This window comes from Micropterus salmoides, unplaced genomic scaffold (genome assembly GCF_014851395.1).
Source record: "Micropterus salmoides isolate LMB-PRFRI ecotype aquatic unplaced genomic scaffold, ASM1485139v1 Ms_hic_scaffold_12, whole genome shotgun sequence".
Lineage (NCBI taxonomy): Eukaryota > Metazoa > Chordata > Actinopteri > Centrarchiformes > Centrarchidae > Micropterus > Micropterus salmoides.
In genome coordinates, this window is record NW_024040263.1 from 3,461,654 (window position 1) to 3,476,741 (window position 15,088).

General features: G+C 40.5%; 1 protein-coding gene across 1 annotated transcript; it reads left to right on the forward strand.

The window, feature by feature from the left end:
- The first annotated feature begins 3,386 nt into the window (after positions 1-3,386).
- Positions 3,387-13,564, forward strand: LOC119898693 (beta-1,3-N-acetylglucosaminyltransferase lunatic fringe-like). Its single transcript, XM_038712890.1, has 8 exons — positions 3,387-3,916; positions 8,242-8,290; positions 8,854-8,956; positions 9,047-9,200; positions 9,601-9,686; positions 9,788-9,947; positions 10,029-10,114; positions 11,176-13,564. The coding sequence occupies exons 1-8, from the start codon at positions 3,548-3,550 to the stop codon at positions 11,240-11,242; spliced, it is 1,074 nt and encodes a 357-aa protein (XP_038568818.1). The 5' UTR covers positions 3,387-3,547; the 3' UTR covers positions 11,243-13,564.
- Positions 13,565-15,088: the final 1,524 nt, after the last annotated feature.

Below are 15,088 nucleotides of genomic sequence, written 5' to 3' on the forward strand. Positions count from 1 at the left end.
GCGGGTCACCAGCTAGATACTAAATCACATACTGAATACTGAATTGTTGTGAGTGAATGTGAATGATTAGTTTCTGATGAGCAGTTCCACAGTCACCCTGCATGGTAGCCTCAACCATCAGCATATGAATGGGGTGAATGTGACAGATAGTGTAAAGTGCTTTGAGAGGTTGGAGGACAGGAAATGGGCTATACATTTACATCTCCAGTAGGATGAAAGTGAAGACAGTAAGCTGTAGTAGAGGAGACAGTACAGGATAGACAGAAGGGGCTTTGCTCTTCTCCTGTTGATTCTCTCAAAATGTGTCTGTTGCTTTAAGTTATCAGCAGTGTCTCCTCTGTGTCATGCAGAGCAGGAAATCTGCCTCTGTGATAAGCACGAGCCAAACTTTTTGGGTGTGTCAAAATTCACATCATAAATCAAATTTTAACACTATTTGTACTGGTAATGTGTTCTATCAGAAGCATATGTTGTGATATAAAAGTTTGAAATATCATGTGAAATTGTGTTCTGTAATATGCTAAGCATTGGCACTGCAGTTAAACTTATGGTAGTTACATTTCTGTTACTGAAATGCTACATTTTGTCTATTGTTGACAAGGCCAATACCTCTAAAGTGGAGTAACTAAATCTGGGGAACCTGTCCTGAACAGAGATTACAGATTACAACTTGTAACTTCTCCATTCTAGTGGCGTAGCTTTAGGGTCGGTTCCACTTTGGACCAGACTGAAATATCTAAACAACTTTTGGAAGGATTGCCATGAAATTCGGTACAGACTTTCATGTCCTCCCCAGGAAGAATTATATTAACTTTAGTCATCCCTTAACTTTTAATCTAGAACCATCATTAGGTCAAATAAACAATTCAATTGATAAAAATATACCAGTGAAACTAGTGACATTCCCATCCGCATCACCTATACTTTGTGAGAAGCACTTATTAGTGTTGTAATGCTACGCAATAAACCAAGATGGAGAAGAAGCATGTGATACTGTATATATGTGGAAAACAGAAAAAAAGCTTGCTGGAGATGGCTGGTGATAAGCTGGTTGACAGTAAGCAGGCAGAGTGTGGTCCTGAAGCACAAGGAAAAACATTATTAGGTGGGAGAATCACACAGAGACAAAATCACAAGGAAATACGGAATCACAAAGTCATGAGAGAAGCCTGAAGCACATAGTACCACAGTAGCTGGTAGCCAAGACATTAACAAACAATCTGGAGTGGCTGAAGAACCGGGGTTGACATACTGCAACAGGATGAGCTTGATGAGAGGCAGGGGTGTGTAATCAGCAGGTAAGCAGGAGCCAGGTGGAAGAGGAAATCAGCACCATGCCCACAGCACACATGCCTTCTTTAATGTGTTTTTAGATTATTTTCCTTGATCAACAGGATGACTAATGTTTCAGTTGAACTGATGACTAGATTGTGTGAGATAATGTGATCGCAAAGTTCACCTGACAAAATTACCCACATAATTTTCCGATACGTTGCACAAATGTAAGGTCAGGTATGTTGCAATACATTAGCAATGCATATATTAAACATTTTAGGAATGAAAATTCAAACTCAAGGTTCACTTACTAACATTTTTCATAGTGTTTAACCATTTTACATCAGCACATGGAGTTTGCTCACCTCTCCAGCAACCAGTCCACACTCCATTTGACTGATCCGTGCTGGACACGAAGAGGTGACCCTCCTGTTTCCAAGCCGATCCCCCGCAGGCTTCCGCCCCAAATGAACCTTCACTCTGAATCATCACTCTTGCTTGCCACCATTGAAAAAATATAATAATTTTCATTTGCTCCATTGTTAAACACACCACATTCAAACCGGACAGAAACAAACTGATTTTTACTAAATTGGCAAACATCCTCATCTTTGTAGGTGTATTTGCCATCTCTAGTGTAGAACCTAATATACAGTAAGTCCACACTGTGTGATTATCCAGTCAGCAAGGCGTTGCTTGCTAGTAGCCTCCTCCACTTTTATGTATTACCTTAGTTTACTGATAATTTTTATTATAATTAAAAGGGCATGCAATAGTTCAAAATCATAGTACATTTTAAGAAAGCCCTCTGCTGGACCACAAGGGAAACTACGCCAAACCGTTTTGAATTCAAACAGGTCATTATAGTTCAGAAACTTTCAACCACAGAGGACAGCAATACATTGCTTTTGAGCCTGGTGTTAAGTTACTCCTTATCAACCTGATCATACTTCATGGCACTATTCTCAATTTTTTCCTTTCTCTAGAAGTCCTGACTGGACTCTCCGGGATGTGTCTTTTGCATATTTTCTAAAATGTAACACTATACTGACTTTTCTTGAGGGATCAGCACAGATTATGCAGCACAGACAAACTGCACATTATTAGAGAGGAAACATTCCTCAAATGGTTGGTGGATCTGGCAACCTGGCTGCTTGGCACGTCTGTCTTCTGTGTGTGTGAGTGTGAGAGAGTTTGTGTGTGTGTGTGTGTGTGTGTGAGTGCAGTTGGCAGCACTACACACACTTCGATGTCACGGTCGTCTTCAACATCTGTCCACTTAGAGAATGACCCGCCAGGCTTCCACACAGAGGAACTCCAGGCACGTTGCTTTCCAACCAAGAAAACTGCTGTTTTCATCCTCAGCAGCTCCAAACACCTGCAGTGTGCTGAGTTAATACATATTACTTTGCATATGAAAAACCTGCAATAACAGTCGTACATATTTTAATCCTAGTATCATTAAGGTTGATAACTAGCAAGCAATATATAGGCTAATAAGCCCTGTGTTCCTTTTAAGAGCCACAGTTTTCTGTGAATGACACACAAATACAGACAGGTGCTAAATTAAAGGGAAAAATCTTGAATAAATGAATCGAGAAACATAACAAATGCAGATGCCTCCAAACAGGGCTCACTGAATGGTTTGATGAATATGAAAACGATGTGAATCATAAACTCTGGCCTTCACAGATCTCAAACAAACTGAAAACCAATGAATCACCGCCATCAGAACACCAGATGTGGGAGTTTTGTGTGGAAGAATGGTGTTCATCCCTCAGTACAAGAGACTTGGAGAATCTATGCAAAGGAGTACTGAAGCTGGGCTGGAGGTGTTTGGTAGACTAACCCCTTACTGAGACACTTGGCCAAACCAGAAAAGAAAACACATCTCTAAAAAGCAGTTTTGTAAATTGCTTTTGTAAATTACAGTAGGCTATATGAAATTTGCTTGTTTGCTTCCAGTCTATCGCCATGTGGATGTTCATCCAGAGGCCTCGCCGCCTCTTTGCTGCTTAACCCCGCCCACACAGAGCGCTCAAACCGGCCATTGGTTCAACGAGGCGCCGTCCTCTCCACTGGTGGAATTTATAACTTCACTGTAAAGCAAAGCAGCGAGTCATTCAGACAGTTGGAAGGTCATCCAGTGAGGGAGACCTACGTGGTGGCTGTCACTTTTGGTACCGTGGACATGTTTTAAACTGAAGAAAATAGTTTCATTAGATTTCCCTCTGTCCATGAATGAAGCGGTAAAACTATCCCCTCCGTCACAATGTGGAAATCCTCCGGTGGGTCAAAAAACACCTTCAACTCGGCAACAGGACTCCGCGCTGCTGCCGCCGTGGTCACCTGTCTGCTCGTGACCGGGATGCTGGTCGTCACTGTCGGACACCCGAGCAGCGGAGACCCGGTGGAGCCTCCAGCTGCAGCGACGAGCGGAAAAGTTTTCTCGGCATATTTCAAGAAACTGACCCGGGAGAGAAGGGCAATAAGCGCCCCCCCGCGGAAAAGCGCTCCGCGCGGGCCGGTGGAGCATCTCTCCCCGGCCGACCTGTTCATAGCGGTGAAAACAACCGGAAGATATCACCGACAGAGACTGGAGCTCCTGTTGGACACCTGGATCTCCAGAAACATGCAACAGGTAAGCCAGCGGCGTGCTACCTGTTAGAAGATACCTGATCCATGGAAACCTTGGAAACAGCTCACCTGAATTTCTTACAGGAAACTGTCTTAGATCAGGCGACACAGCCAGCTCTTTTATAAAGTTAAAATAATAGAAATTGGATTTTTACTTAATAATAAAAAATAAAAACATGACAACTGCAGCTGGAGGAGACTACTGCATGTTTCAATTTGGAGTGTTAATGTAGGTCCAATCCATTCAGAAAGAATAGGCTAGAAGAATAGAAGAATTATCATTAGCCTTTACATTATGTTATATTGTGCAAATCATAGTTGCACAAGAGGAGAATAAACAGGCTACCAGACAGTATAGGCTACTTTGAATTTGCTTGTAAATGTTGAGCTCTTGTGCCTAGTGTTTATGTGATTTATAGGCTAGTGAAGAGTCACAAAAAGGGAAATTCCTGTTTTGTACCTTTTCATGTCAGATTAGTGCTGATAATTTAAGACCAGAGCTCAAAGTGTGATCCCCTGTAAACAGTCCTCATATCAAGGAAAGTTGTGTATAGTAATCGCCTGCTGCTACTGCAAGAAAGTTATAAACCCCCCGAAATGTGATTGGGACCACTGGCTCTTTGATCCCGCCTGCCAGTGAATTGTAAAACAGAGATAGAGGCCTTTTGTTATGTATGAGAGGGAGATCTGAGGTTTAACAGGCCAACCACACTGCTGCTAATGTGTTGACATAATACAGGCAGGGGTCATAAAGAGGAAAGACTACACTGGAGAAATCAGGTGGATAATGAACCCTGGATTTTGTCAAGTCGTTTCATTGTGATGCAGGTTTCTTTCAAGACTGCAAATACAACAAAACCATTGTTCAGTTGTAGTTCAGACTGCAGTCAACATGCAGAGACTTACTATTGTCGGCACTATGAAAGCCAGCTTCAAACATCATTAAAACTGAGAAGTCGTGGCTCATGGTTAAATTTCAAAGCACTTTCCATGCACTTTGCAGTTTCAGTAACAAAATACAAGTTTAAGGTACTGAACAACACAAGATTTATGAGACAGTTATTGGGTTGTTTTCCGATAAAGATTTTACATGGAAAACATCTACTGTTCATAAATCATCATAAATGTGATTTAATGATTGGAATTTACCCAATAGCAGATCTATACATTGAGATAATAGTCCACATGGATCAGGTTCAACATTAAAATACCTCTTAATTCTAACCCTAAACCAGACATTTAACACTGAAAACACTGGCTTGTAATTTAGTATTTTTGTATCACTGTTTTACTTAAATAAATCTGAATAGAGCCGCAACTATTGATGATTTTCATTTCTGAACAATATACTGATTATTTACTTGATTAGTTGCTTAAAATTGTGAAAAATGGGCGTCAACAAGCTCCCTGACTCCAAGGTGCTGTCTTGAGTTGTGTCTTTCTTATCCAGCCAACATTTGAGAAGCTGGAAATCTTGACACTTTTGTGTGGAAAAATTACCTAAACGGTTTTATCAAAATTGTTTTTCAGTTAACTTTTGATAATTGACTCATCGTTGCAGCTCTAAATGGGAAATTCTTCTTCCACCACTGATATTAGAAACCATCTTTCCCTAGTCATCAAACCACCAGTCCTGTGATCTGGAGGAGTTATAACATGACTACTGAATCGGTAGTGTCTCACAGATAAATATTTGAGATCAAACGGTACGAACAGACAGCTTTTTAGTCTGAATCATAGTGGTGAGTGAGTCAAAGATGAATCTGTTGCTATAAAACACATGGGACTGTGGTAAACTGCACCCAGCGGCTTCAAAGCTCGTAATCGAATGCAGACATGACTGTGGACCGTAGCGGTCGCTGTGATTTCCAATTAAACCTCAGTGTTTGAGGAAGGACTCGCTCAAGTCTCATGTCCTGCTGCACTGAGACTGTTGACATGTAAATAGAGTTTATGTTGGGGAATTCAGTTGGGGTGTGTGAGTGTGTGTGTGATGCATTCCTACATCTGCTCTCACGGTCAGGTGTGTGTAACTCTACCTGTTTCCCAGACACACCTCTATATATAAGATTGCTGAGTAATGGAAATACAGAGGCGCGCACACACAAACACACACACACACACACATTCTCACAGTGTTACCATCACAAACACAAATGCCCTGGGAACTCACCAGATTTCTCATGGGAAGTTAAAAATGTGTCTGATCACAAGAGTAAACACACTCACAGACACGGACACCACTTCTCCTGCTTCATTTGCTGTTGCCGCTGTTTCCTGTGTTGTAAAGCTCAACTCCTGGAGAACAACCGACCCTCCAAACCCCACCCCCACCTCACTCTCCTCCTAGCTTGGCCCCAAGCATACACTGGTATGACACAGAAGCTGACTCCTCTCTAGAAGCTTAAGAGGCTCACAGTAGGAAAAAAAGCCTGACAAAAACTCACAGCTGGCTGGACTCTCTGTCCCCCCCCCCCAATATCTGTTTCTCTCTACCACAGGCAGTGATATGATGACGCAGTACTTACACCAAAGATTTATTATTGAATTTGTGCTGCATGGCAGGAAGGTTGCAAAGTGGAATCTGTCTGAGCCTGGTCTTTTTCACTGGCGACATTAGGGCAGGTTTTGTGTTATTGTCCCTTTACTTCAGCATAGAGGATTTTAAATTAAATAGTCAAAAAGGTCTGACTTTTAGCTAAACATTGAGGATTCTTTTAGGAAGCAGAAAGTAACACACAAACATTAGAACATAAAAGTCATTTATTATTTGGTGTAAAGTCAGTTGCAGCCAATTAATGTCTAAAGGCACACACAAGCAGACTTTTGGCATCTTTCCTGCTGATGTTCTGCTAGACTTACACTGCAGAAACCCATTAAGTATTGATCAGTTGGTTTGCAGGCCTTGGCATCAAAGTGAAAGGACATACACAGCCATTTAAATGACTATGTTTTATTGTTAAGCAGGTCTTTACAATCAAATTTATTCCAGTTTTAACTTAGACCTTAATGTTTTTAGCCATGTTAGCAGCGTGGCCCTTTGGCTGACAGTGTCTGTGGGTTGGTTGGTTCACTACTTTAGTCCAAACTGAAATATTTTGCCAAGTATTGGACATTGGATTGCCGTGAAACTTTGTAAACACATTCATTGTCCCCCAGAGGAGGATTTTTTTTGAATGTGGTCTCTTCACAGCAAATGTTAACAAGCCAAAAGCTAAATTGGATAAAATTCAAGGCCTTGAACGTTTTTGAAAATGGACACAAATAGGGCCATTTAAAAGTGCTTGAATTTATATATTTTGTGCAAGAATAGGAATTGAAGAATTTTTTTTTTTTACTTTACTAACACAGCACAATTGAGAAGTGTTCTCAAGGCTCTTTCTAATTGTTGTCTTTGAGTTTCTGTAAAGCCTACTGGTAATTAATCACTGGTTTAAAGTATATTGTGTTGGGTCCTTAAATTTGAGGTAATTGGGACTTGAAAGTCTTTGAATTTGAAGCTTAAGAATGTGGAGGAACCCTGCATCGCAATTGTGCTTATTAGGCATCATTACCTCTTGCTGCTTGTTTTGGGGGACTTTTTGCCTTCAGGTCTTCAGCATGTGGCAAGTGAAGCTGCTTCTTAATTGGGCTGAGTTCATGTGATTGACTTGGACAAGAACATCACACTGTTTGGCCATAAAAGCTCTTTGGATACCTTGTCTAGATGTTCAGTATATCGTTGACCTGCTGCATTGTCCTAACATGTGGTGACAAAAAAATGAATATCCTTTTCACCCAATAGGAATGTAAACAGCCTAATATTAAAGCATCGGGTTCAGCAGATTTTCACTTCAAATCTATCCTATCCTAGAGCCTAGAGGATATTTACAAATTGCTCTGCATGTGCACCCACAGTGTGTGTTTACTTCCTGTGGAAAGTTGAGGGGCCTGCATGGCTCCATGAGTAGACAATGACCCTCAACCCTTTCACTCATCACATAAACACACACACACACACAAAGCTACAGGGTGCAGACCAGCTGTTCTGCTGTTGATAGACAAGAGGTTAACCTTTGTCTTGGCCTCAATCCAATATCAGCGTTGCTTGCTGCTGCTGCTGCTGCAGCGTGCGTGTGTGTGTGTGTGTGTGTGTGTGTGTGTGTGTGTGTGTGTGTGTGACAGAGGAAACAGGTTGAGTCTCACCTGAGATCATAAACAATCATCCCGGAACAATGATGGTGGAGCAGTTAGAGCTTCTGTATAATGGTGTTTTTGGTTCCCTCGTGGTCACTAAAGGTGGCTGGAATAACATGAACTGTGTGTGTTTGTGTTTTGTTTTTTCCACAGACGTACGTTTTCACTGATGGAGAGGACGAGAAGTTGAGGACAAGGATGGGTGAGCTGCACACAAACACACACACACTGAGAGCAGTTTTGCTGAGTAGCAGCAGTGTTATCTGCACTCTGTGAGCAGGAAAGCAGGAACCAGGCTGCTGACTGGGCAATACTGTTTTTCCATTAAGTGCAGGAAGTCACTTTAGTTTAATCACAGGCCGTTCCTCTTATTACTCATGGAATTGTTTTACTTTCAATGAGATATTCTTCTCACTATCGGAGACATTGTACAACCCAATGCTGAAAAATGTGTAATGATTATTAATGATATTTCATTATGGTGTTTTCAAGCAGTTGGGTTGTAATGAGATAACCTTTTCAGACTGCTTTCTTGCTTCTGAAACAAATATTTAATAAAAATGGCTTCATCCAATAAACGTATTTCTTTACTTCTTTCCCATTACATTTCTTTATCCAGTTTGCATTTTGTTTTGTTCATTTCATTAAACTTACACTTTTTAACTTCAAAATATTCTTCACATTTTATTTTGGTTGACTTCTAATTATATAATAATTACTGCGTCGGGGTTGGTTATTGATTTTTTGTTTGTTATTGTTTATCAGGAGCTCACCTGATCAACACCAACTGTTCAGCGGCACACAATCGTCAGGCCCTCTCCTGTAAAATGGCTCTGGAATATGACACTTTTATTAAATCCGGCAAGAAGTAAGATGTACTCCATGCACACAGTAACACACATTTGTCATAAATATACAAAAAGAGTAGTTTCCTAACTCTCAGCGTCACCCGTTGCAGGTGGTTCTGTCACGTTGATGATGATAACTACCTGAACGTCGGCTCGCTCCTGAAACTCTTGTCTCAGTACAGTCACACGCAGGATATTTACATCGGCCGGCCCAGCCTCGAGCGACCAATAGAGGCCACAGAGAGGCTCTGCACCACCGAAATGGTAAACTCCCAAAACTTGATATGATTCGTCTTGCAGAGGCTCAGAGAGCGTCACCTTAAACTTGACTTAGAATAGTTAAAGAAGCTGTATGTTCTGTACTCATGTTGTAGCTTCACATCCTAACTCCCTGCTCCATAACTAAAATATGCATCTAGATCTAGGTCCCTGGGTAGTCTCACGCTTTTTAAAAACATTCTTTTAAGTTGCAAGAAGTAAAAAGTGATTAAAGAAACATCAGTTTACCCTAGTTTTCTCCTGGGCTCAGCTAACCACAGAGGGAGCGCTACATTGGATTACCCTTCACTGATCCCAAGGCTGCACATAAAGCGCTGTATGATTACACCACCTTCATTCATTGTGTGTGCGCGCGTGTGTGTGTGTGTATTGTGCGTGTGCGCAGAAGCAGGTGCGCTTCTGGTTCGCCACAGGAGGAGCAGGATTCTGTCTGAGCCATGGCCTCGCTCTGAAGATGAAGCCCTGGGCGAGGTAAATCTTCACTTGGATAAATTATGAGACTTTTTGCCGCTGTGTCAGCTATATTATCAAATCTCCTCTTTCTTAAGCTCTCTACTTCTGCCTCTGTCTAGTGGTGGCACTTTCATGGCGACAGCTGAGCACATTCGCCTCCCAGACGACTGCACAGTCGGTTACATCGTCGAAGCGCTACTTAGCGTGAGCCTCATCCGCTCTGCATTGTTCCATTCCCACCTGGAGAACCTGGGACTGGTGTCAGACATACACAGCCAGGTACACACACGCTCACACAAACAGACTTAATGATCTGCCAACTGTCTAAACAGCTTGTGTTTTTGTTGTCCCCACTTGTAGGTGACTCTCAGCTACGGCACAATGGAAAACAACAGAAACACTGTCAACCTGAAAGGACCATTTTTAAAAAGTGAAGATCCCACAAGGTAGGGAAGGTTTATGACATTTGAGTTAATTTTGTTTTTCCAAAATGCACAAAGGAACACAGTACACAACAGTGAAACATCTGGGGCTACAACTAACAGTTATTTAATGATTAATCGATTGGTCCATAATGTGTATTGTGAGAAATTCAATATTTCCAATAGATTATTTGACCAACAATCCGAAACACAAAGACCTTTATTAAGACATCACACATAAGACAAAGAAGAGCATCAAATCAATTGAGAAGCTGGAATTAGAAAATGTTTGGCATTTCATAGCTGTTGATGAACCAATTAATAAGTTAGTTGTATTTTTTATGTTTATTCTCACATGTAAGTGTCCAACTTTTATTAAATAGGCTGGTGCTAAATTGATTTATCCTGTGAATGCAGGCGCTGAAAAGGGCAGCCTTGTTTGTTTTTTTTGATCCAGTCTGTGATGCTCAGTCACAAACACAAAAGGTGGCCTTCTCTGTGAACATTCATACTGACGTTACAGGCAAACAAAACAATACATTTGTCCCCCTTCCCGGACAAATAAAAAAAAAAATCCCCCTTAATGTCAGGAATACTGAGATCAGGTTTTGTTTTATCCTTTGTATTGTTTTGTTTGCCTGTTCTTTTTCTTTGTCCTCTAGTTGTCAGTCTTCAGTAGACACTGATGGCAGTGTGCCAAGAGGGTGTGAGGGGGGGCTTGAGGTAATCAGATAAGCTTGCTGACCTATTGGCGGATGGGTTAATTGAAAAAGATTAAAAATCTTTTCGCACAATCAATAATACATTGTTTATATTGTATTTTTGGATATTTCTGATGCAGTCCTGCAACTGCTCAGGCAGTCTATTTCAGAGAGAGCTCTAGTTTTAAAACATGTGTCTTACTATTCTCCTTTATGTAAGCGCTTCTTGTTGTGTATGTTTTACTACTATGACAAGTTTCCTGGCTTTGTTCATTGTGTGTATGTGTGTTTGTGCACATGACTTATTGTATTCACAGTCTTATTTTGAAATCCCCAGTTGGCAGCTTCCAGGCATTGTGACACTCATTTCCCTCTCTTTCTCAGGTTCAGGTCGGTCCATTGTCTGCTGTATCCAGACACTCCTTGGTGCCCCAGCTCCCGGCAACTTTAACACCCTTCCAGAGACACAGACTGAATGAATAAGTAAATGTCTGCCTAAACTCAATTTTCTCTGATGGAGGAGGAAATCATTACAGACATCCAGGAATAACATGAAGGAGTCACACTGCTGCCCTCCGCTGGCTCCTGAATACTGAAGAATCTCAGAAACATTTGGACATAAACGTTTTCCTTATGTCCCACAGCAATCTGAGGTGTAGACTGTGTTTTTAGGAAGGACTGCCATTTTACTAGTTTGACATCTGAACTCTATCACCCGATTCAAAAGACCCAAAATTGGAACAAGAGTAGAAAAGATGGATGTTTGGAAGGATAAAAAATTGAGCCACAACTTTGTTATTCCTTGACCCTGAAGAAAAGAAAATGTAAAGTTTGACCCGAGGGTGGCACGGGAGGACAAGCCATGTTGTTACCTAAATCAAAAGAGTGTATCCTCTGTACAGTGGACATCTCAGCTCCAAACGTAGAGGTGAGCCTGTCAAACGTCTGTCTAATCTCAACATGAATCAGCTTCAGATGCACCTCGCCACGCTCAGCAGTCCTGTCAGTTTTGGCTATTGTTTGTTAGCTTCAGCTGTACTCTGCATACTCTGCATTGAGTTTAATTCTACTGTTGCTTATTTCTTTATTAATTGCTGAGATCTGGGATCAGATCAGATTGTTGCTTTAATTGTTTTTATGTTAGTGAGTTTTGGAAGTGCTGGAAGGCAGATTTTGTTACCTTTGGACCAGAACTTCTTTTTAACGATTACTAGATCTTAGAAATTACTTTGGTGAGTACGATGTTTTTCTGACGAGAGAAATGATTGCCAAAACTAGTAAGACCCAAGTAGTAATAAACCAGCATTATTCTTTTACTGTACATCTCAACGTTGGATAAGTGGAAATTTTGTTGGTGCTCCTTGAAAAGTCAGAGAATCACCAAAGTCCCCAAAGCATTCATCCTATAAACGTATTGGCAATCCACCCAATAGTTAGTTAAAAGAGATATTTCACTCTGAACCAAAGTGTTGGATCAACAGACGAACCGACAGATTGAGACCATCATCCCTGGAGCCATGCCGGGCCTCCATCATGACTAAAGATGAGACTTGATTTAAATGAATCTTTGTTGCTGGACTGTCCCACTCTTTCACCATCACTTACCATCCCATGACAATAGTATAGGAGTTTTGTCCACTCAAAAACTCTTCTGTCTAATGTAGCTTGCTCGTCTTTTGCTTGCATTGTCCTACATTTCCAGTGTCTTCTCTCCACTTTCTCAGCTCTGAAAGATCAATCTTTTGAATGTATGTGAATATGTTACTTAGTCGCCACCCTGCGCCCCTACATGCTGCAGTGTTAACCAGTTTGGATTCAATACGTGACACTGTTACACTGAATAGATGAAGTGAAGTAATTAACACAGAAATGCATAAGGTTCAGTTCGTCATTTTTTAGCATGTTGGAGCAAAAAACATGTAGGGGATTTTGATGGTGTTATAGAATCCAGACTCCGTATCTGAAGTTTTATGTTGTCAGTGTTCAGTATTATCTTTTTTCTGAAGTATATCATAATGACTGAGCACTTTGCTGTTTTATTTCTGCTGTTTGCCATTCATCATAAGATAAAAGGATATTAGAGAAGAATTTTATAGTACGCTCATTTGTTTTCTTAACGAGGGTTAAGAGAAGATTGATTCCACTTTGGTGTATGTACACTAAATATAAAGCTACCAGTTAGCTTAGCTAACCGGAAACAACTAGCCTGGCTCTGTCCAACATAATCCCCTGTAAAAGCACAAAACAAGCAAGATATGCTGGTATGGCCGGTAAGCAGATAACCCATAGACAAAACCAGGCTGGCTGTTTCTTCCTGTCACTAGTCTTTATGGTAGGCTAGGTTAACTGCAAACTATTTTGTCTAATTTTATATTTGGAACTCATCCAGTGAGGCCTCTGTTACAAAATATTCTTTTATATTCTAAAAAGGTGGATCTCACCTGTCTTGGGTGCATAATGATTATTAATGATGTCACACTGCTTTTAAAACATTATACTGTAGCAGATAACAAAGCTATCCCCTTTGTGGTTTTATCGACAAATGACTCATGTTGGGTCGTCTTCTATCTTTCTGTGCATTGAAAGCAGTTGTTACAACTGAATGAAAGTCATTAAGTTAAATTCTGTCCCTTGTTAAATGAATGTATATGATGAACAACTGAAGTGTACATGCTCACTCCAGTATCTGGACTGTATGTAGACATGAAAGTCAATAAAAACAGTTGTGTGTCCCTTTCAGTATACTTGAAAGGGACACTGCTTCGACCTTTTACCTCTGACCTTTTTTATGAGCTGTTGGGTTTCTGTCTGGAGACCCCTCCCCACAGAATTCCCCACAAACATCAAGAAACAACAGTGGGCCTCTTATCTGATCAAGCCATACACATGGCCCTGGAGAGATAGAGGCAAAACATCAGCGGACTGCGTGTGTGTGGTGTGTCTCTTCCACTGTGAACTCAAGAGATGTCGCATTGTGTGGACCATGGGGAGCACTTGCACAAACAGTGATACACAGTAGTAAATTTGTGAAGTTATTCTTAGGTTTAATATACCCGTGAGAGGACTGTGACACCTGCTGGCTGTATGTGTTACTGCAAAGAGTAAAATCTAGGATTGTTTATTAAAAATGGCTCTCTGCTGTCTACCCTGAACTATTTTTATATTTAGCTGTATATGTAAACTGTTGACAGACTTACAACCCTATGTTAATACTTGTTTGAAGGTATTTCAAATTTTGTCTCAGATCAGACATTTGTAAATGTGGACTGTGGAAACACCAGGGACAAAGATGGATGTAAGCCCAATTCTTTTTCTAACAAAGTTGGATGTATTGTATTTATATATATATTATAAAACTATCAATAAACCAAATGAAAAACAGAAATGGCAAGTGCATCATCAGACCTGTGGGAGCCAACATCCCTAACTTCTAAAATATGTGAGGTTAAGTTTCCACATTTCCATTTGTCTTCTTGTTTTTCACTTTTAGCCATAGGCCAGCGCAATTCTAGTTGAACTTGGTCAAAGTATTATTTTAACTGTGGATCATAGATTGTTTAACCACCTGCCGTCTTTTTCCTGAAGTTGTTTCTGTATATCAAAAGTAGGTTACCACCACCAGAAATACCACAACAGGCATGAAGAGATTTGTATGCTGACTCATGGTGCACAAGAAAACCAACCCTGAATATGAAGAGTTGCAGTAGTTGAACATCTTTTTTTTTTGACTGAGCCCATTTGCTCTGTGAGGGAGTTTTCTCCAGACAGCTGCTGTGAGAGTCTGAATCAGTCACATTCTGTTTATTGCCTTTAAACAGCATAAAGCATGTGCCACATGAGGTGCAGCTGATCTTTTGACAGCTACAACAAAGAGCAAATGATCTCAAATTAAAAAAATAAATATTTTGCACATCCCTACACAAATTGTATTTTAAATAACAGCAATATTGTACATATTCTTTATCATTCTTTTATATTTTTTAATATCTTATTGTCAAGTTTATTTATGATCGTTGACCTGCAGTACTCGCTTTATTCTTCTTATATTTTCTACCTACAATGTTTAATGTTATGCACAAAAAACAACAAAGCAAATTCCTTGTATGTGTTAATCTGCTTGGCAATAAAGATGATTGTGATTGTGTTTTTCTTGCAGTTGGCAGCACGATCAGTTTTAAGAGCTTTCCAGTGATAATACAGTACCCTCCAAAAGTATTGGAACAGTAACGCAGATTCGTTTGTTTTTGTTGTACACTGACGACATTTGGGTTTAAGATCAAAAGATGAGTATGAGACA